Below are 21,207 nucleotides of genomic sequence, written 5' to 3' on the forward strand. Positions count from 1 at the left end.
AACAGTATGGGTATGTAGTAGCTGCTCACTAAAATATTAAGTGGTTCTTATGACACCTTTATTTTTATTATCATCATTAAACAGAAGCCTCTTTGGGCTTCTGTCTTCTATTTTATGAAGTAGGTCTCACTTATTCTTTACACATGCATGTTTATACACATACACACTCTTAACCTCACCAGAGGAGGGACTCACTTGCCTCAGTTGCCAAACTGAGGGTAAACCAAGCCTGAAGGTATGAGATGAATGGGTGACCTTTTAGTGTCCAGGGGAACAGTTTGGCTCTTGGGCCAGGTTGGAGGGGGGGTCTTAACTCTGGTTTGCCCAGAAATGTTCCCTCAAGTCATTTTTAGCTAGCGTGTTATGTTGAAGGAACTAACAGGAGCTGTTGTTAAGACAGAGTTAGTTTCTTTGTGTAAGTTTCTTGCTCTTTGATGGGCTGTGAAGAGAAAGCAGATATAATGTTTTTGATGGTTGGGAATGTTGCACTGAACCAGATTCCTTTGTTAACTGCTGTCCAGGAGTGCAGTTTATAAGGCAGCACTCCGTATACATGTGTGGAATTGACATACTATCTGCTGGGTGTGTGTGTCTTCTACAGGTTTGCGGTTGCAACTCCAGAGGAGCTGGCCGTCAACAATGATGACTGTGCCATCTGCTGGGACTCCATGCAGGCCGCGAGGAAGCTGCCCTGCGGACATCTTTTCCACAAGTAGGGACGGGTGTTCTGTCCAGGGCAGGGGGATGCTTTCTGTGCCCAGGCTCCAGGTCCGTTCTAGCAGGGGACTGGGGACATTACCTCAAACTGGCCGTGGAGCTGACAGTGGTGCTAAGGGAAGCTTTGGGCTGTCCTCCATCCCTCAGCCTCTTCTCTATACAGCAGGACTCTTCCCCACTCACGGCCTGCCATCTTAATTTCTGGGTCTACTAACTGTCTTCATATCTCTTATGAATTTAAATCCTGAAGTAGAATGAATATGCCTGTAAAATTTAAAAGAAAGCAGGGGGGAAAAAAAATAAATAAAAGAAAGCAGGGGGAATCCTTGCTTTCAAAAAGTTTATGTGCTCACTGGGACAAGAGACAATATTTTTCCATTTTGCACGTGCACAAAAGCAACAGGAAAACAACATGCCAGGGAGGTGGGCTCAGTTAGGGACTGGACCAGGACCACTGAACAGTCCAGAAAACCTGACTATGTTATCAAGGGTAATCAAACACCATTTTCAGAAAATCCTGTTGTTTTTTTTTTTAAGATTTTTTTTAATTTGAGAGAGAGAACATGAGTGAGGGGAGGAGCAGGGGGAGACAGGAGAGCAGACTCCCCACTGAGCAGGGGACCTGATGCGGGGTTCGATGTGGGATTTGATGCCAGGACCCCAGGATCATGACCTGAGCTGAAGGCAGACGCTTAACTGACTGAGCCACCCAGGCGCCCCTGCATTGGATATTTTTGATGTTGAGGTATCTCTGAAGTATCTTTGGTCTTTTGCATCTGTGATCATTTTTGCACATTGAGAAAGTTTTTATCTTTACATCTTTAATTTCCCTGTTTTAATTTTGTATTCCCAAATCATTTTTCTTCTTTTTTAATATTAGACTTTGGAGCTTGAGTATCAGTAACTAAACACATATATTTTATTTATTTTAATTTTACTGTTTTAAAATTTAAACATTTTTTTAACTTAAATTTTAGTTAATATACAGTGCAATATTGGTTTCAGGAGTAGAATTCAATGATTAATGACTTACATACAACACCCAGTGCTCATCACAATAGGTGCTCTCCTTAATGCTCATCACTCATCTAGCCCGTCGCCTCCCACTTCCCTCCATCAACCCTCAGTTTCTTCTCATTGGAGAACTAACTTTATCTCATTGAGAGTCTCTTATGGTTTGTTTACCTCTCTTTTGTCTTTTCTCCCTCCCATATTATCATGTTTTCTTTCTTAAATTACACATATGAGTAAGATCATAATGGTATTTCTCCTTCTCTCACTTAAAAACTCCATCCACATTGCTGCAGATGGCAAGATTTCAGTTTTTTAATGGCTGAGTTATATTCAATTGTATATTCCATTGTATTCCATTGTATATACATTGTATATGTATACCACATTTTTTTTCCAAATTTTTTTAATTTATTTTTTATTGGTGTTCAATTTACTAACATACAGAATAACCCCCAGTGCCCGTCACCCATTCACTCCCACCCCCCGCCCTCCTCCCCTTCTACCACCCCTAGTTCGTTTCCCAGAGTTAGCAGTCTTTACGTTCTGTCTCCCTTTCTGATATTTCCCACACATTTCTTCTCCCTTCCCTTATATTCCCTTTCACTATTATTTATATTCCCCAAATGAATGAGAACATATAATGTTTGTCCTTCTCCGACTGACTTACTTCACTCAGCATAATACCCTCCAGTTCCATCCACGTTGAAGCAAATGGTGGGTATTTGTCATTTCTAATAGCTGAGTAATATTCCATTGTGTATACCACATTTTTTAAATCTCTTCATCAGTTGATGGACACTTGGGCTCTCTCCATAGTTTGGCTATTGTTGCAAATGCTGCTATAAACATTGGGGTGCATGTACTCCTTCAAATCTGTATTTTTGTTTTCTTTGGGGAGTAATGCAATTGCTGGATTGTACAGTAGTTCTATTTTTAACTTTTTGAGGAACCTCCAAACTTCTCCAGAGTGGTCGCACCAGTTTGCTTTCCCACCAACAGTGCCAGAGGGTTCCCCTCTTTCTGCATCCTTGCCAATACCTGTTGTTTCTTGTATTGTTAATTTTAGCCATTCTGACAGGTAGGAGGTAATACCTTATCGTGATTTTGATTTGCATTTCCCTGATGATGAGTGGATGTTGAGCATTTTTTCATGTGCCTATTAGCCATCTGGATGTCTTCTTTGGAAAAGTGTTCTTCATGTCTTCTGCCCATTTAATAACTGGGTAATTTCTTTTTTTGGGTATTAAGTTTGATAGGTTCTTTATAGATTTTGGATACTAACCCTTTATCAGATATGTCGTTTACAGATATCTTCTCCCATGCTAAAGGTTGCCTTTGAGCTTTGTTGATTGTTTCTTTTGCTGTGCAGAAGCTTTTTATCTTGGTGAAGTCCCAATAGTTCATTTTTGCTTCTGTTCCCCTTGCCTCCGGTGACATGTCTAGTAAGATGTTGCTATGGCTAAGGTCAGAGAGATTGCTTCCTGTGTTCTCTAGGATTTTGATGATTTTGTCTCATGTTTAGGTCTTTCATCTATTTTGAATGTATTTTTGTGGATGGTGTCAGAAAGTGGTCCATTTTCATTCATCTGCATGTGGCTGTCCAGTTTTCCCAACACCATTTGTTGAAGAGACTGCCTTTTTTCTATTGGGTATTCTTGCCGGCTTTGTCAAAGATTAGTTGACCATAGAGTTGAGGGTCCATTTATAGAGAACATATATATTGATAGAATTTTTTATGTGCTAGGTGTTCTTTTGGGGTCTGGGGATAAAACGAAACCAAAGATATGGTGTTTGCTTTCATGCAGCATATGGCTTAATGGAAGAGATGAACATAAATTAGCCAGGCACATTTCTGAATGTGTTAAGTATAACTGAGCTAGTGCTCCAGAGGAAAAAAATGTGGTTCTTGAGAACTTGTAACAGAGGAATCTGACTCAAGCCTGGAGGAAGTGACTCTGGGTGGTGAGTAGGAGTTGAGTCAGCAAAAGGAGAGTGATCCTCTAGCAGGAGGGAATGGGGTGTGTGGAAGGGACTGGACTAGAACTGGTATGACCAGGACTTAGAGCATAAGAGGGGAGTGGCATTTGCTGAGGCAGGAGAAGCCGGCAGGAGCTGGGCCCTGCAGAGGCTTGAGGGCCAGTGGAAAAGGTGAGAAGTTATTGAAGGGTTTTAGGAGGGATTGGGGTATCAGGTTTACAGCTTGAGAAGATCAGGAAAACTAGTTAGTAGGGGCTGCAATGATGCAGGTGTGTGTTGAGAGTAGCTTGGATTACAGTGGTGGAAGAGGGTTGGGGAGAAGTGGATAGATCAGAGGAATAGGAGGTATGCGGTGCTGGATTGGCTGTGAGAATGAGATCTGGAAGAGGGACCAGGGATTCTCCTGGTTTTGCGGCTGGATAACTGCATGTATAGGGCTGCTGTTAGTTGAGGTTGGAAGACCAGAGAATCCACACTCATTTCTCCAGAGGAGCTTGCAGACGGTTGGGAAGACTAACTCTAAGAGTGATCTTTAGTCCAGAAGAAACCTAAAGCACATGATTAGATTAAGTTTATGATTTCCTTTTTTGGTGAAGGCAAAATTCACATAACATGCAATTAAACATCTTGAAGCGTATAATTCCGTGGCGTTTAGTGTATTCAATGTTGTGTAGCTGCCACTTCTTTCTAGTTTCAAAACTTTCTCATCATCACAGAATAACACCCCATGCTAATTAAAGTAATCTGTCCCCATTTCTCCCTCCCCTATCACCAGACAACCATTAATCTGCTTCTGTCTCTGAATTTGCCTCTCCTGGACTGTTCATATAAAAGGAATCCTACCTCTTGTGGCTGGCTTCTTTCACTCAGCAGATTGTTTTCAGATCCAACTTGTAGCAAATATCAGTGCTTCATTCCTTTTTTATGGCTGAATTTAAATGAGTTTATAATAAACTACCCATTCATCTGTTGATGGACATTTGGGTTATTTCTACCATTTGGCTATTGCAAATAATGCTATGATCAAATTTGTGAACAAGTATCTGCTTTTGTTTTGTGCCTAAAAATAGGTACTTTTAGGGTATATACCTAGGAGTGGAATTTCTGGGTCATATATAATTCTATTTTTAACTGCTTGAGGAACTACCAAACTTTTCCAGCAGCTACACCATTTTACATCCCACCAACAATGTATGAAGGTTCTAATTTCTTCACACTTTATACTTCACATTTATCATTTTTTTCTATTTTCCTATAGCTGTGCTAGTGGGAAGTGGTATCTTATTGGGATTTTGACTTACATTTCCTTAGTGACCCTTGATTCTTAACATTGTGCTTGCTGGCCATTTGTATATCTTCTTTGGAAAATGTCTGATCAAGTCTTTGGCCTATTCTTAAATTGGGTTGTTTGTCTTTTTGCTAATAAGTTGTAAGAGTTTTTTTATATATTCTAGATACTAAACTTTGATCAGATGTTATGATTTGCAAATATCTTCTCTCATTCTGTAGCTGTTCTTTTTATTTCTTAACAATGTCCTTTGATGCACACAGTTTTCATTACTATGAAGTCCTGTATCTATTTTTCTTTGTTTACTGATGCTTTTAGTGTCAAATCTAAGAATCCATTGCTGAATCTGAGGTCATGAAGATTTACTTCTGTGTTTTCTTCTAGTTTTATGGTTTTAGCTCTTATATTTTAGGTCATTGGTCAATTTCGAATTAATAGTTTTACACGAAGTGAGGGAGAGGTGTGACTTTATTCTTTTGCATGTGATTGTCCAGTTGTCTCAACATCATTTGTTGAAAAATCTGCTTTCCGTGTTGAATAGTCTTGGGACCCTGTTGAAATCTGTTGGCCATAGATGTTGGGTTTATTTCTGGACTCTATTCAATTCCAGGGGTCTATATGCCTGTCTTTATTCCAGTACTCTGCTGTTTTGATTACTGTATGTTTATAGTAAACTTTGAAATTGGGAAATGGTGAGTCTTCCAACTTTCTCTTTTTCAATATTGTTTTGTCTGTGGGGTCCCTCCCAAATGGATCCACTTTCCCATTTCTGCAAAAAAGGCCATTGGAATTTAGCAGGGATTGCATTGAATCTGTAGATTGCTTTGGAGGATATTACTATTATAAGAGTATCATGTATTCCAAGCCTTGAACGTGGGATGTCTTTCCTGTTATTTAGGTCTTCTTTAATTTCTTTCAGCCATCTTTTGTGGTTTTTAGTATCAAGATTTTCATCTCCTTGGTTAAATTTATTTCTAGGTATTTTATTCTTTTGGGTATTATTGTAAATGGAATTATTTTCTTAATTTCCTGTTTGGATTGTTTCTGGTGTATAGAAACAATTTTTATATGTTGCTCTTGTACTGTGCAACTTTTCTGAATTTGATGATTAGCTATATAGTAGCTTTTTTGTGTGTATGTTTGGGATTTTCTATAAAGGATCATATCAGCAAATAGAGTTGGTTTTGCTTCATTTTTACATTTTGGAAGTTTTAAGTTTTTATTTCTTTTTCTTGCCTAATTGCTCTGGTTAGGTCTTGCTGTATAATACTGTGTAGCAGCAGTGAACACAAGCATCTTTGTTTTGTTCCTGAGCTTAGAGGAAAAGCTTTCAGTCTTTTACAATTGAGTATGATATTACTGATGGGTTTTTCATGAATGTCCTTTTAGGACATTCCCTTCTATTCCTAGTTTGCTGAGTATTTTTATCACAAGAGTGTTCAATTTTGTAAAATGATTTTTCTGCCTCTATTGGGATTATCATATGTTTTTTCCCCCTTTGTTCTAATGTGATGTGTTACATTGATTCATTTTCTTATGTTCAACCACACTTGCAGTTCTAGGTTAAGTAAATCCCTTTTGTTCGCAGTGTATGTCATCTTTTTAATGTGCTGTTGGATTTGGTTCACTGGTATTTTGTTGGGGATTTTTGCATCTCTATTCATTAGAGATACTGGCCAGCAGTTATCTTTTCTTGTGGCCTCTGTGTCTGGAATTGGTATCAGGGTAATGCTGGCCTAGAGTATGTGTTAGGAAGTTTTCTCTCCTGTGTTTTGGAAGAGCTTGAGTTGGATTGGTGTTCATTTTTCTTGACATATTTGGGTGGAGTTCACTGGTTCTGGGCTTTTCCTTTCTGGGAGATTTTTTGACTGAGTCAGTCTCTTATATAAAACTTCTTTCTTCTTGAGTCAATTTAGGTAATTTCAGTATTGGTAGAAATGTGCCACTTTTTGCTATATTCTCTAATTTGTTGGATTGCAGTTAATTCTAGCATTCTGTTGTAATCCTTATCATTTCTGTAAGGTTGGTAGTGATGTTCATACTGTCTTTCTTTTTTTTCCATACTTTTATTTCTGATTTTAATTTTCTTTTAAGATTTTTTATTTATTTACTCATGAGAGACACAGAGAGAGAGGCAGAGACCCAGGTAGAGGGAGAAGCAGGCTCCATGCAGGAAGCCCAATGTGGGACTCGATTCCGGGTCCCCAGGATCACGCCCTGGACTGAAGGCAGCCCTAAACTGCTGAACCACCCGGGCTGCCCATGATTTTAGTTTTCATATCTATTTTTTTCTTAATCTAGCTAAAAACCGACTTTTTTTTTTTAAGAACTGGCTTTTGGTTTCATTGGTTACTTGGTTACTCTGTTGTTTTTCTCTTCTCTGTTCCAGTTACCTCTGCTCTGATCTTTTTTTTTTAATTTATGTATGTAAATGAGTACCATGCCCATCAAAGCCAGAGCATGCAACTCTTTTTTTTTTTTTTTAGATTTTATTTATTCATTCATGGAGACACAGAGAGAGAGACACAGAGAGAGAGAGAGAGAGGCAGAGACACAGGCAGAGGGAGAAGCAGGCTCCACGCAGGGAGCCCAAGCGGGACTCCATCCTGGGTCTCCAGGATCAGGCCCTGGGCAGAAGGCGGTGCTAAACCACTGAGCCACCCGGTCTGCCCTGCTCTGATCTTTATTATTTCCTTCCTTCTGGCTTTGGGTTTTGTTGTTCTTTTTCTAGGCTGTTGATTTGAAATTTATTTTTTAAAGATTTTATTTATTTATTCATGAGAGACATGGAGAGAGAGAGAGGCAGAGACATAGGTAGAGGGAGAAGCAGACCCCCAGTGGGGAGCCCGATGCCAGGACCCTGGGATCACAACCTGAGCTGAAGGCAGATGCTCAATCACTGAGCCACCCAGATGTCCCTGAAATTTTTTTCTTTTCATGCATTAGTAGTTACAAAATTTGCCTCTGAACATTGCTTTTGCTACATCTCATAAATTTTGCTATGTTGTGATTTTGTTTTCATTTGTCTCAGAGTATTTCCTAATTGCTCAAGTGCTTAATTTTTAAAATACTCACCTGCCTTGGGTCGAGTGAGCAAACATTAATAGGACCTCTTGGTTTGCCTTACATTGTAGCTTTGGTTAATAGGATGGGAATAAGATTGTGGGATAATAGTTGTTTTGTGCTGGTCTCAACTTATCGATAATCAGTTTTAGGGCTGCACTGGCTCCTGTGGTTCTTATTATGACTGCAAGACACCCTTAGCAGTGACCATCAGGAAACTTTGGGGACAAAGGGTTTATACTCAAAGGTCTTGGAAAGCACATGGCACACCTGGAGCCACAGTGAGGTTGTGGATGGGATGAAAGCATGGGCCTAGGGTTCTCCTTTTATTAGGGTGGAGGGTAGAAACCCAGGGTGTCCTGGATTCACTCTTCATTGGTCAATTTAAAACATAAAAATAGATGGGCACCTGGGTGGCTCAGTCAGTTAAGTGTCTAACTCTTGATTTTGGCTCAGGTTGTGATCTCAGGATTGTGGGAGGGGCTCCACCCTCAGCAGAGAGTCTGCTTCTCTCCCTCCCTCTCCTTCTGCCCCCCCACCCCCCCACACACTCCCTCTAAAATAAATAAATCTTTTTTTTTTTTGTAATATCTTTTTTTTAAAATTTATTTATTGGTGTTCAATTTACCAACATACAGAATAACCCCCAGTGCCCGTCACCCATTCACTCCCACCCCCCCGCCCTCCTCCCCTTCTACCACCCCTAGTTCGTTTCCCAGAGTTAGCAGTCTTTACGTTCTGTCTCCCTTTCTGATATTTCCCACACATTTCTTCTCCCTTCCCTTATATTCCCTTTCACTATTATTTATATTCCCCAAATGAATGAGAACATATAATGTTTGTCCTTTTCCGACTGACTTACTTCACTCAGCTAAAATAAATAAATCTTTAAAAAAATGCTTAAACACAAGAATAGGAGTTTAAAGCACAGGAAGAGAAAATATAACCTACTTTACTTGGTCAGCTAACCAAAATCAACCAAGAACTCTAAAATAAATTGGGGGGAGGGGGTGTTGCTGGCTCTCTACTTAGTCATGTAGCTGGCACTGTGTTTATTTGAGATAGTCTTCTTGGAGGTGAGTACCTCAACAATCAAAGCCTAAAACAAGTACCTGCACTACAAAAAGAAAAGCTGACTGTCAGGGCTTATACTACAATAATCAAGGGCAAATGCATTTTAATTTGTGATAAAACTAAATGTGTAAATTCCAGCAGATTGTATAGCTAGGTAATTTGTTTTGATAGATGTCTTTGTAAGATTACAGAGTCTGATGAATATTTCATTACATTGAAGTATCATACTTAAAAGAGAGAGAAATACTCTTTGAGTAGAGTATTAGTATAGTCATAGAGAAAAATACCTGTCTTCTCTGAAATTTGGTTTCTTTAGCTGGGGAACTCTAGCATTTTATTTTTAAGGCACCTGTATCTGGTTGTCCTCACCTTGGGATTTTCAGGCTATTATATATGTGGGAGGTTTTTGCAGATTACGAAATAAAATTAGGGATGCTTATGAAAAGTATGTCACAGTGTAGCATTATTGGAGGGTGCCCAGGATCTTAACATACTTTTGTAGTCCCACACTAGGCTAATTTTACTGGTGGTATGATTTAAGGATGTTAGGGAAGCAGACTTTAATTAATTAATCATTACTTATGAGGAAGGGAAGCAAACTTTTAAAAGATATAATCATTTATTTGACTGATTTGAATGATCACAAACAAGTACTTTATATATATAGGTGATGTATATTTCAAATATGATAGAATTAGCTGTACACACTCATTATTTTGTCACATTATTATCATAAACTCTTCTGGCTCAAAGATAGTAAGAAGTAGCTCCATCGTGGTGTTGGGGACAGTTTGGGTTTTTGTTGTTGTTGTTGTTTTATTTAAATTCAATTTGCCAACATAGAATATTACACCTAGTGCTTATCCTATCAAGTGACCTCCTTAGTGCCCGTCACCGAGTTACCCCCTTACCCCCACTCACCTCCCCTTCTGCAACCCTTTGTTTGTTTCCCAGAGTTAGGAGTCTCTCATGGTTTGTCTTCCTCTCTAATCTTTCCCTACTCAGTTTCCTCCTTTCCCTTATAATCTGCCAGGGACAATTTTGACATGTAAGTACTGATACATTGCCCAGAGGTTCTGGGGATCATCACATTGGGGTGAGGATCTCCTTTGTAACATTATATGTGCCCATGTCCTCAGATACTAAAAATGACACAGAGGAAGTGAGCTCTTTTTTTATTCAGTCCCTCCTTGTACTCTTAAAGGAAAGATAACATGTTATGGGATGGGAAGGCTCCTTGAGATCTTAGAAGAAAGGTAATATATTATTATAATATAGGAAGGAACTTCAGAGATCATTTCATCCAACCTTCCTGGTTTTGTTAGTTCACGTCCCGTTGATGGACAGCATAAGTAGTTACTGTGTCTGACATAATTAGGCCATTGTCATTTCCTGAGAGAGAGGGCAAAAGAGGCTTCCAGCCTGGTTGGGAAAGCAGAGTATAAATAGTAGAGGGTTGGAGAAGCTAAGGTGGTGGGCATAAGGAAGCAGTTGTAAGTAAGAAATGTAAAGATGGGAGTGAGGACATGAGGAGTTGTGATGCTTGAGAAGGTGGTATCATCGTGTACCAGTGCTCTCAACAAATAAGGGGTGTGCTGGAAGGAGAGAGGAGCTTCAGTTAGAGTGAGATCTTTGACATCAAGAGTTTGAAGAGAAAGCCAACATTATGACCATGTTAATGAGTAACCAAAGTAGAGTGAGAGAACAGATTGCTGGAGTAAAAGAATAAAATTCACGAGAGGCCAGGATGTTGGGTGATTCAGCCACATGGATTTTGAAGTAGTCAAATGGAGTTGGAAAGGAAGATGGTGGGTCATGTGATGGAGTCTTACTGCAGAAGGGTCATGACCAGGAAGGAGCTCACTAGGTGACCACGTATGTTGACAAATTAACATTCACAGCAGAACACATTAGAAGTGTATCAGTGAAAAAGGAATGTCAGCAAATGTTTCTCAATATTTAAATCTCACTATTGGCAAATAAAAGCTAAAATTGCAACACATTTGCTATATTCAGAGTGCTTCTGGTGAATTCTCACAAAATATGCTAAGGATATCTTATTTTGGACTTTTTGGTAGCTCCTGCCTTCGTTCCTGGCTAGAACAAGACACCTCCTGCCCAACATGCAGAATGTCTCTTAATATTGCTGACAATAACCGGGTCCGGGAGGACCAGCAAGGAGACAACTTGGATGAGAATTTGGTGCCTGTAGCAGCCACTGAAGGCCGACCTCGCCTAAACCAACACAATCATTTCTTCCACTTTGATGGTTAGTTTCAAGTTTTAAAGCCATACCCGAGGGGCTTTCTCCCCTGACAGGATGCTGTTTTAATTATAAATTGCCCTGTGTAGGCCAGGTATAAATTGGTGTAGGCCAGTTTAATAGAAATATTTTAATCTTAATTGAAAGTGTTCAGTAGGTATGGGTAGCCCCAGGGAGTTATTCTGTGCCAGGCATTTGCTGGATTCTCTGTGAATATGGGGGTGGGGGCAGGGAGGATGAGGAGGTCTGTATATTGACTCAACCATACCTCTGAGGAGCACACTTAATCAGTTTAATAGTTAACCGTTGCTAATAATTTATTGCATCAGTGTAGTGCATAAGCATATAATGGAGTATCATGGAGCAGCCTTTCTAATGAGTACCAGAAGCAGAATCTGAGCTGGAACCTTTTCCTTGTCCATAAAATATGAATGTTTTACCTCTCACCAGTGTTGAAAGGGGTTGTAGTAAAAAACTGCACTTAAAATTCTAAAGCCATGGACCTCATGTTAGGAGCTAATTGACTATCTTTCCTTAATTCACATTGCAATAAGCTCTTTTAGATTCTCATCAACTTTGATACGACTAAATTCTTTGAGTTCCTATTTGTTAGTGTAAAACAGGTATCCCTGGAATTTTGTTAGGGGATGTGCTATTCAAATCTGGAGTTTGAGTTTCCAAGGGTAAAGTATGGTGGGAGTTGTGGCATGTTGGTGAGACCCCTACAAGGAGAATCAAGGGTAGTAGGACCCAGTCTCTGAGACCAGGGGATGGGGCTGCTGGAGGGCTTAGAGGCAGCCACTTTTTGGACTGTCAGCTCAGGTCTCTATCAGGTGTGACTTTGAAATATGCTGGCAGATCTCACACATGGGGCCCAGCTGTGTAATCTGTTACTTTACGAATTATTACTAAAAACTTGAACTAGAAAAGTCAACTGTTTCTCCCTGGTAAGTACATGAAATAAGTATCTCATTTTTTAATGGGCACATTTTGTTGAGCAAGACCTTGAGACAGCCATTTAGCTTGTTTTTATATTCCATGCCTCAGTGCCTCTTTGCAAAGGAGAGAAAAATAACCCCTAAATATGTGGCTTGCTAATAAGTTGTTTCACATCCAATACTTGGTAGTATTTTGTTGTTGTTGTTTTAAAGATTTTATTTTTTATTTGAGAGGGAGGGGGCAGGGTGAGGGAGAGAATCCTAAGTAGACTCCCTGCTGAGCACAGAGCCGACACAGGGCTCCATCTCATGACCTTAAGATCATGACCTGAGCTGAAACCAAAAGTCAGATGCCCAACCTACTGAGCCACCCAGGAGCCTCTGGTGTTTTATCTTAGGATCCCCTTTTTTTAGGGAAATGAGAGAAGCAGCAGACTTCATGGCACCTTTAGTCCACAAGCCTGTATCATGGGACTATTTGAAAAGAATTTCGAATCAAATGAGAAAATCAGGGTCTTCAAATCAGATGATTAAATAGAAAATACTTCTTGAACATAATTGGGAAAGGGATGTGTCCACATGAGTAATTATTGTGTAGTGTGAAAGAGGAGCATAAATGCCTCTGTTGCAGCAGCTATAGAACCTTGCAAACATTCCTTATCTGCCAGACTGAGAGTGGACTGATGGGTGGATCCAGGGCCACAAGACACCAGGAGAGCCTGGTGGTGAAGTGTTCTGGAACCTTACTGTCTGGCTTCAGATACTGACCACCATACTTGGTATGACCTCTGGCAAGTTATCTAACATCTGAGTGCCATGGGAACAAAACAGCAAGGGAACTATTTCTGAGAAGAATAAAATGGGGTTAAAAACAGATGGTACCATGTGAGTTTCTAGACATGATTAAGTGATCTAATCTATGTGAAAGCCTTGGTACAAAAGGCCTGGCCTACGGTAAGCCCTCAGTGGAACCAGCTGGTGCCCCAGAGTGGCCGACTGTAGGGTAGGCAACACAGGAAAAGGGATCTCTAATCTGTGCTGGGTTTTTGTTTGTTTCAGGGTCCCGGATTGCCAGTTGGTTGCCGAGTTTTTCAGTAGAAGTGATGCACACCACCAACATTCTAGGCATTACGCAGGCCAGCAACTCCCAGCTGAATGCAATGGTAAGGACCACCAACTGCTTCAAGATGGCTAAGAGAGGAGGACGCTGTGCAGCACGTATGCTCCACTCTGGCAGAAGAGTGGGATTTTCAGGGGCGTTTTCTATATTCCCTGGGACCGCTTAAATTCCTGTGTTATAAAATTTGAAACTGCTCTGGAAGCCAGCTTTTTTTTGCTTTAGTTGTGTGGCAGATGATTTATCCTTTTCTGAGCACTGCTGTGTTCACTCTCTTGGGATCTAGGCCTATCTTGGGACTCTACTTGATTTTAGCCAAAATTATTTGGAGGCTTGTGACTAGAGAGCATGATGGGCCTTTTATTAAAAGTTGTATTAGGCCTACCCAATGTGTTTTCCTGACATCTGTCCCCACTCCTCCCCCAAATAAGGAAGCACACACACATCTGTGGGAGTACACCTGTATACCTTGAGATATGGAGGCATGTGTGCTTTTGGCGCAAGGATATTCTTCAAATAGTGTTTGTATTCTTTTAAAGCTTTGTCATCTGGTGTGTATTTTTGTTCTATAGAGTTAGAGGCTTCGTGTCATTATCATTGCAAATTAGTGTTCACTATGATAGTAAATGCAGGAGTCTTAAAATGCTAATAACTACCTTAGTCCTGCTTAGATAGCCTCTGGCTGACCTGGGTAAGCCTGGTTAGTACTTCAGAGCATCGCTGGTTCATTTGTTCATTCATTCCTTTATCTTAACATATTTATCGAACAAACCTGTCCTGAAAACCCATTTCTGCAGTGTAAACAGTCGCATAGCACCTGCTATATAAACAAGGTGAATGTGGGCCCTACTCCCAGGAGGCATGGATTCTGGCTGGGAGACTGATCATAAGCACAAATAAGTGAGCTCATTGCTGATGCAGTGAGTGCTCTGAAGGGAATAAGGCTGGCGATGCGGCAGTGGTGGGAGTGGTAAGGGCTATTTGAGAGGAGGCATCCAAGGAGTTCTCTCTTAGGGGGTGATACTTCAGCTGAGACATGAAGGCCGAGAAGGAGGCAATTGGGGGAAACAGAGGCAATGGAAATTGTAGGTGCAGAGGCCAGGAGGCAAGAAGGTGCTGGAAGCAGAGAGGTCACTGTGGTTGGACCTAGCAAGTCAGGGACCAAAATTGTGATGTAAACTGAGCTTGCAGGGCCAGGTCATGCAGAGTTATTAGTAGGCCACAGTCCAGTGTAGATTTTATTTATTTATTTGAGAGAGAGCGCACGACCAGAGAGGAGGGGCAGAGGGAGAGGGAGAAGTAGGCTCTCTGCTGACGTGGAGCCTGACATGGGGCTCCATCCCGGGACCCCAAGATCATGACCTGAGCTGAAGGCAGACGTTACACTGACTGAGCCACCCAGATGCCCCTCCAGTTTAGATTTTATTGTAGAAGTATTGGAAGGTTGTTCAAGGCCTTTCTCCTCCCCCAAGGGATGGACAGAACATTTAACAGAATGATTTGCTTCTGGGAGACTGGATAGTGGAGGAGCAGAGATGGAGGCAGTGAGCCCAGTTAGGAGGCTGCAGTAGTGCGGGTGAGAACCATGGTGGGGGGACCAGGGCATTGGTAGTGAAAGTGAGAAGAAGGGACAGCTTGAAAGCACTTGCTGAGCAATGAGCTGGCAGGACTGGACGACACTTTGCTTTTGGTGGAAGGATGATGGGTGAGGGAGGCAGAGAACGGAAGCTGACATGGTAGGTTGCAGTGAAGCCACCCAGCAAATTTGGGGGCAAGACGGGGTAGAAGCAGGACTGCAGACTGGGTGTCGGCAGCCCGTCCCACTGGGCGTGAGCCCTCCAAGTGGGCTTGCCACGTCAACATCTGCACCTCGCTGAGCAGATCTAGCTGGAGACACGGACCCTTGGGAATTCTGGGTCTGTAGGTGCTACTGGAGGCAGGGACCCAGTCTCTTTCCAGGAGAAGATGTAGCTCACCAGGAGGAGAAGACTTGGAATTCTTAGAAAGTAAGGTCGGAGGAGGACACGTTGGATTCAGCAGAAAGGAGGTGGTTGGTTAGCTGCAGAGGAACAAGTGGTTTCTGTGGCCTGTGGGATTGGCTACTCGCAGTAGATTGGAAATGAGTGGGAGCTGGAGAAACAGACTGTGTTGTAAAGGGGGCGGAAGGATAGAGGTGGTAGCTCCAGAGGGTTATGGTATCGGGAGTTTTGGTTTTTAAGATTTTTTTAAACAGGCCATTTATACACAAGTTTCAGAAGCTGTGGAGAAGGATCCAGTGAAGTCATGCCCCCACCCTCTCCTCCATACACCCAGGCCCCTGGGGTTGTCATTTTGGCTGGCTTATGTCACTTACCATGGTTCCTCTGTGTCGTAGCAGAGGTCAGAATTTCCTTCCTTTTCACCAAGATTCCATTGTCCAGGTAGATCACATTTTGCTTATCCATCCTCCACTGATGGACCCCTGGGTTGCTTCTGCCTTTTGGCTCTTGTGAATAATGCTGTGATAGGCATGGGAGTATGAATGTCTCTGAGACTCTGCTTTCATTTCTTTGGAGTACGCCTGGGACTTTTTTAAAGATAGATTCAAAAGCATGTTTGGGGTGCGAATGGGAGTGATCACTTTGAGAGGGATCTCAGAGGTGGAGCACAAACAGGAAAGTAAAAATTGAAGGGCAAAGTTCTTGAGCTGGATGGTGGGGTCGGGAGCTGGAGTGGGAGAGATGTTTGCCTTGGTTAGCAGGAGGAATGGAGGTAGCTCCATCAGGTCACTGAGATGTGGTATAAATAGAAGGCCTGGCTCATCATAACCAAGAGGTGGGAACCACCTGAATGTCCATCAGAGGTGAATGGATTCTGAAAGTGTGAAATACTAGTCTTCAGAAAAGAAGGAAATCTTACCGTGTGCTATAACATGGATGAACCTAGAGGACATTATACTAACGAAATAAGACAGTTGCAAGAAGACAAACACTGCATGATTCCACTTAAATGAGGTGCCTAACTCAGTCACTCTTAGAATGGTGATTGCCAGTGGCTCAGGGAGAGGGCCCTGGGGAGGTGCTGTTCAGTGTTTCAGTTTTGCAAGATGGGAAATTTCTAGAGATTTGTTGCACAGTAATATGCCTATGGTGCGCACTACTGTACACTTAGAATTGGTTAAAAAAAATCATAGCAGGGGTCAGAATTTCCTTCCTTTGATTAAAAAAAAAAGGAAGGCCTGGTTCCTGCTGGCTCTTGCTTCCTGGAGGAAGTGCTCAGCCACTCAGCAGAGTATGTGAGTGACTATAATGGGCATAGATGGTCTGCAGTGTGGCAGCCTAATGTGGCCACCCGCCGGCTCCTGGCAGGCTCTGCGTGTGTACTGCAGGGTCTGGCAGCTGTGGAAGCTCTGCATGTAGATTACCTCACCTGTTCCCTAAAAAAATCAGAATCTTGGGCACGTACCCTCTAGGAATAAGTGGATGCGTTTAGAATTCTCAGGCTCTGGCTCTGCTTCTTCCAGCTCCATGACGGGTTGGAAAAGCCTATTTTTAGCACAACAAATGTACTGGACCCATACATTTTTTATAAAGATCCAGTATTGAATTCACTGGATTTTCTGGAGGAAAGCTTTGGTCTAGTCAAATGAATCTTGAGCATGTTTTTATTTGGGAAATGAGGGGGAAGCTGTTTAGGAGTAGAGAAGAGTGTTATCTGATTGTTGAGATTTTTGTGGACTCCGTTCCACTTAACTTTGATACTTGCCCTGGAGAAAAAAATAATGGGCTCTCATTCATATAAACCATGAGGGGTCCTAGGCGTGTGGGGGCCGTGGGTCCTGCTGCTGGACTCTGCTTGTCTTTCCCTCCGACCCCAGTGAGACGCTAAACAAAGCTTTGTGCCTGTTTCACCCTGATCTCTGCTCTCAAGGCTCTGACGTCGGATGCTTCCCCCTCCTCCCATAGCTGTGACGCTGTGCTCCTGAGGAGCCGGCACCCCAGTAGCCAACTTCCTTGTGCTTCTAAAGCAATCACCTTTTTCCTGCTCTTTTCTTCTTTTGACCCCTGGGGCTTTTCCATGAATATAAGCATTGTAAAACGAATATACATACATGAAAAAATCTGAGCCTCTTTAATATGAGTGTGGGCGGTGGTGTGCTGAGCCTACACACCGGCTGCTGCTCACAGCTCTACTGGACTCTTAGACGTTTCTAGAGTGCAGTTTGAAACCTACAGCTCTAGTGTTTACGTTCTTTTTAATCTTTTTTTTTTTTCTGATTGTGGTGTAATTTACATATGGTAGATTCACCCTTCATTGTATCCAACTCTGTGCATTTTGTCAAACTCATACAATTGTGTGGCAATCACCATACTTAAGATCTGGAACAGTTCCATCTCCCCTCCCGCAAATGACACCATATCCCTTTGTAATCACTTCCTCCCCAGCCCCAGTCTCTGGCAGCTACCTACCACCAATCTTCTGTCCCTTTAATTTCGCCTATTCTAGAATGTTGTATAAATGGAATTCTATAGTACATAGCCTTTTGAGCCAGGCTGTTTAACTTAACCTAATGCATTTGAAATTCGTCCATGTGGGTTTGTATCAGAAGTTTGTTCTTTTTGACGATTCTTTAAGAATGCTTTTTGTTTTGTTTTGTTTTGACCTGAGTTATACCGAGCTTTAAAATGAGCACTTTTTAAAACTGGAATATTCTAGTCGAGCCTGTTTTGGGATCCAGCTGTATTTCCATGCCCTTTTTTATTTTGAAATTGATGCTATCCCAAGTTACCTGTTTGGCATCCTGGAGAAACTCCAGAAGGAGTGAGGTTTGATGGGGATCACAGACTAGAGGGGCCCCTTGCCTGTGTTCTCAAGGCTGGTGTCAGGCTCAGCATCCATCCAGAGCTTGCCATACACGATGGCGCTGAGCAGGAATGTGGAGAATGAACGTTGCCTCCCGTATTCCTACAGGCTCATCAGATTCAAGAGATGTTTCCCCAGGTTCCCTACCATCTCGTGCTGCAGGACCTCCAGCTGACACGCTCCGTAGAAATAACAACAGACAACATTTTAGAAGGACGGATTCAAGTACCTTTTCCCACACAGGTAAGTTGGGGTTTGATGTGTGAAAAATAGATTCTGTCTTCACGAAGATTGAATCCTGTAGATTAACTTCTTACTTCCTTAATTGAATATCATTCATGATTTGATGAAGGGTTTCTATGAATTTGCTAACTTTCTGAATTTTATCTGAGGACCGACCCATCCAAGGGGTTTAGATTAAGATAAATGTACTGGCGACACTGTTCTGTACAGATAGGCAGGCAGACGTGCCTGCCCGGCCAGTCCGGGAGGTCCTAGCATTGGTGCTTCTTGGACAAGGATCGGCAACCTTCCCTAAAGGGCAGATAGAAATATTTTAGGCTTTGTGAGCCGCGCAGCCTCTGTTGTAATGTCTCAGCTCTGCCACGGTAATGCCGAAGCAGCCGTGGACAATATGTGAGTGGATGTGCCTGCCTGTGTTCTAGGGAACATTTACTTACAAAATAGGCAGAAGGTGAATTTGGCCTGCAGGCTATTGTTTGCTGACCCCCAGCTCTCAGGAGGTAATGCCCTCTGTCCCTGGTTGGTTTTTCACATTGGTACCGTTTTCCATTAGGTGTGTAATAGCTATGTGATGCTTGTACTCCTGTTTTAAAAAAGGTCAGATTTCCTGGCCCATTATATAACCTCTTTGAGTACAAGAAGTAGTAACATTTTATTTTAAATTTTAGTATGGAAGGGTAGTTGACAAACAATGTTATATTAGTTTTAGATATATGACATAGTGAGTTTGACCCAAGTATTAACATTTTGAAGGAAGCTTTCTGGCAGGCCCAAGGGATCATCTGTACATGACCAGGGAGTCATTTAACAAGAAATTATTCAACTTCATGTATGAGGATGTATGGAAATCTGTTATAAAATCCTAAAACTTGAGACTCTTTCAAGAGAGCCTGGAGTTTGGAGTCAAATGGGCTGATGTAGGACATAGCTTATCTATCCTTCCCCATTTGACCTGGTTGTTGACTTTGGATTATCCAGCAGCAGACCCTAGGGACAAGGTCAAGTGCCATTGGGTCGTTTGGGAAGGTTCCAGGACACACAGCAGCAGGCGGGGCTTGGAGATAGGGGAGGGAAGGTGGCCAGTAAGGGCTTGTGAGAACAGCTTACTGTCATGGAGGACAAGAGCTTGATCCCATTGGGGACCTCTGGAGGGGCGGTGAGTGGGGGTGTTTAGATACCACTTCCCATCAGCTGTTGGCTGAGGGCCGCTTGAGGAGGTGGCATGCATAGTGACCTCGTGGAGCCAGAGTGAGTTCTCAGGAGCGGCACAGAAACTGGCCAGCTGGCAGGACCTTTCGGGGACATGGGCAGGGCTCCAGAGCCTCCACGGCATTGGCCAAGGTCTCAGACTGGCTAAAAGAAGAGCAACAGTACCCACTTCACAGGGTGTTAAGCTAAATGAGGCAGACATGTTGGGTTTCCGCAAATGCTCAGTCAGCATTACCTGCTGTTGATTTGTGTGTGTCGTGCGGTCGCTGTTACTGAGGAGAACCTCAATTGGAGCCAGGTGATAACCCAGGCTCGGGCCTCAGGCTCCCCTCTCCTCACTTTGATCTTAGTAGCAGCTTCATTTCTTTGCTGCCACACACTGTCAAAACCCAGGCAGTGCTGGGGACCAGAGCTCCCTCTCTACCCCACGTTTTCCCCAGCTCTGTTCCTTAAACCCTGAGCAGCTCCATACTGTTTGTGGTGCTGTTTCCCTTGCAGCGCTCAGATGGTATCAGGCCTGCATTGAACAGTCCCGTGGAAAGGCCAAATGGAGACCAGGAGGAGGGAGAAGCTTCTGTGCAGGTAAGATCTGCCCCTGAGGGGAGAGGGTTTGGGGCCGGGGGCAGTTGTGTGCGGCCTGCAGTGGTCTCCAGTCCTGCCTGTGATGTTCCGGAGGGCAGGGGTGTCAGAGAAGGCCCTGGGCCACATTGTCCCAGTGTTTTGGGTTAACAAGCCAAGATGTGCCCACGACATGGCCTGCCTTTCCACCCAGGGCCATGGAGGAGAATGGAGTCATGGTGTCCCTGGGCCAGCTTGGCTACCTTCAGTTTGAGCACTAGGATGGGCAGAGGGAAGTGGGGTCCAGGCTGGACCCAAGGTGATTGGACATCTGTACCCAGACGGGGACCGACTGGAGCTTGGCTCTCTTGAGCTGAAACCATCAAGGTCTTCCCCACACTTCACTTGTCAGAACTTGGCATTTCCAGGTGCTTCCATGCACTTCATGCAAACGAGACCCTCAGACTGGTGTGGAGGTGGGGAGGGGTGTGGTTATGCTGGGAGCCGGCTCTGAGGAGATGCACACCTGGGTGACTCATCCACCCCTTCCACAAGCAGCTCCTCTGTCCTGGTTTCCAGGGCAGAGGTTCCTGTCCCCGTCCTGGGGGTTCCGGTTCATACCCCTTATCCGTAACTCCCATTTGCTAATCAGTTATCACACTTTCTAGAAACTTTCTTAAGATACTGGCAAAACCCCCAAACAACCCTGTCTTTGTGTTTCTGTGTTTGTGAGGTGGGGCTTCCCACACATGGGGCTGGGGTCCAGCACTGGTGCTGCCTTGTCCACCAGTGTCTCTCAGGCTCTTCTTGGAGCAACTGCTCTAATGGTTCAGTGACATGGAAGCTGCTTTCGCCTTGCATGTTTTTCCCTGCAAATAGGAAACTGTAAAAACTAAAACTTTTT

The 21,207-nt window shown here is 42.9% G+C and overlaps 1 protein-coding gene across 2 annotated transcripts in view; it reads left to right on the plus strand.

Moving 5' to 3' along the window:
• The window catches only part of AMFR (autocrine motility factor receptor), a 44,349-nt gene that overhangs the window by 18,926 nt on the left and 4,216 nt on the right, over positions 1-21,207 (plus strand). For both annotated transcript variants that reach the window (XM_072827033.1, XM_072827034.1), the window contains 5 exons: positions 602-712; positions 11,212-11,402; positions 13,394-13,497; positions 18,402-18,536; positions 20,244-20,327. In XM_072827033.1, the coding sequence (XP_072683134.1) occupies positions 602-712; positions 11,212-11,402; positions 13,394-13,497; positions 18,402-18,536; positions 20,244-20,327 (625 nt within the window). The remainder of the gene's footprint in view (positions 1-601; positions 713-11,211; positions 11,403-13,393; positions 13,498-18,401; positions 18,537-20,243; positions 20,328-21,207) is intronic.

This window comes from Canis lupus, chromosome 5, assembly GCF_048164855.1.
Source record: "Canis lupus baileyi chromosome 5, mCanLup2.hap1, whole genome shotgun sequence".
NCBI classification, from domain to species: Eukaryota; Metazoa; Chordata; class Mammalia; order Carnivora; family Canidae; genus Canis; species Canis lupus.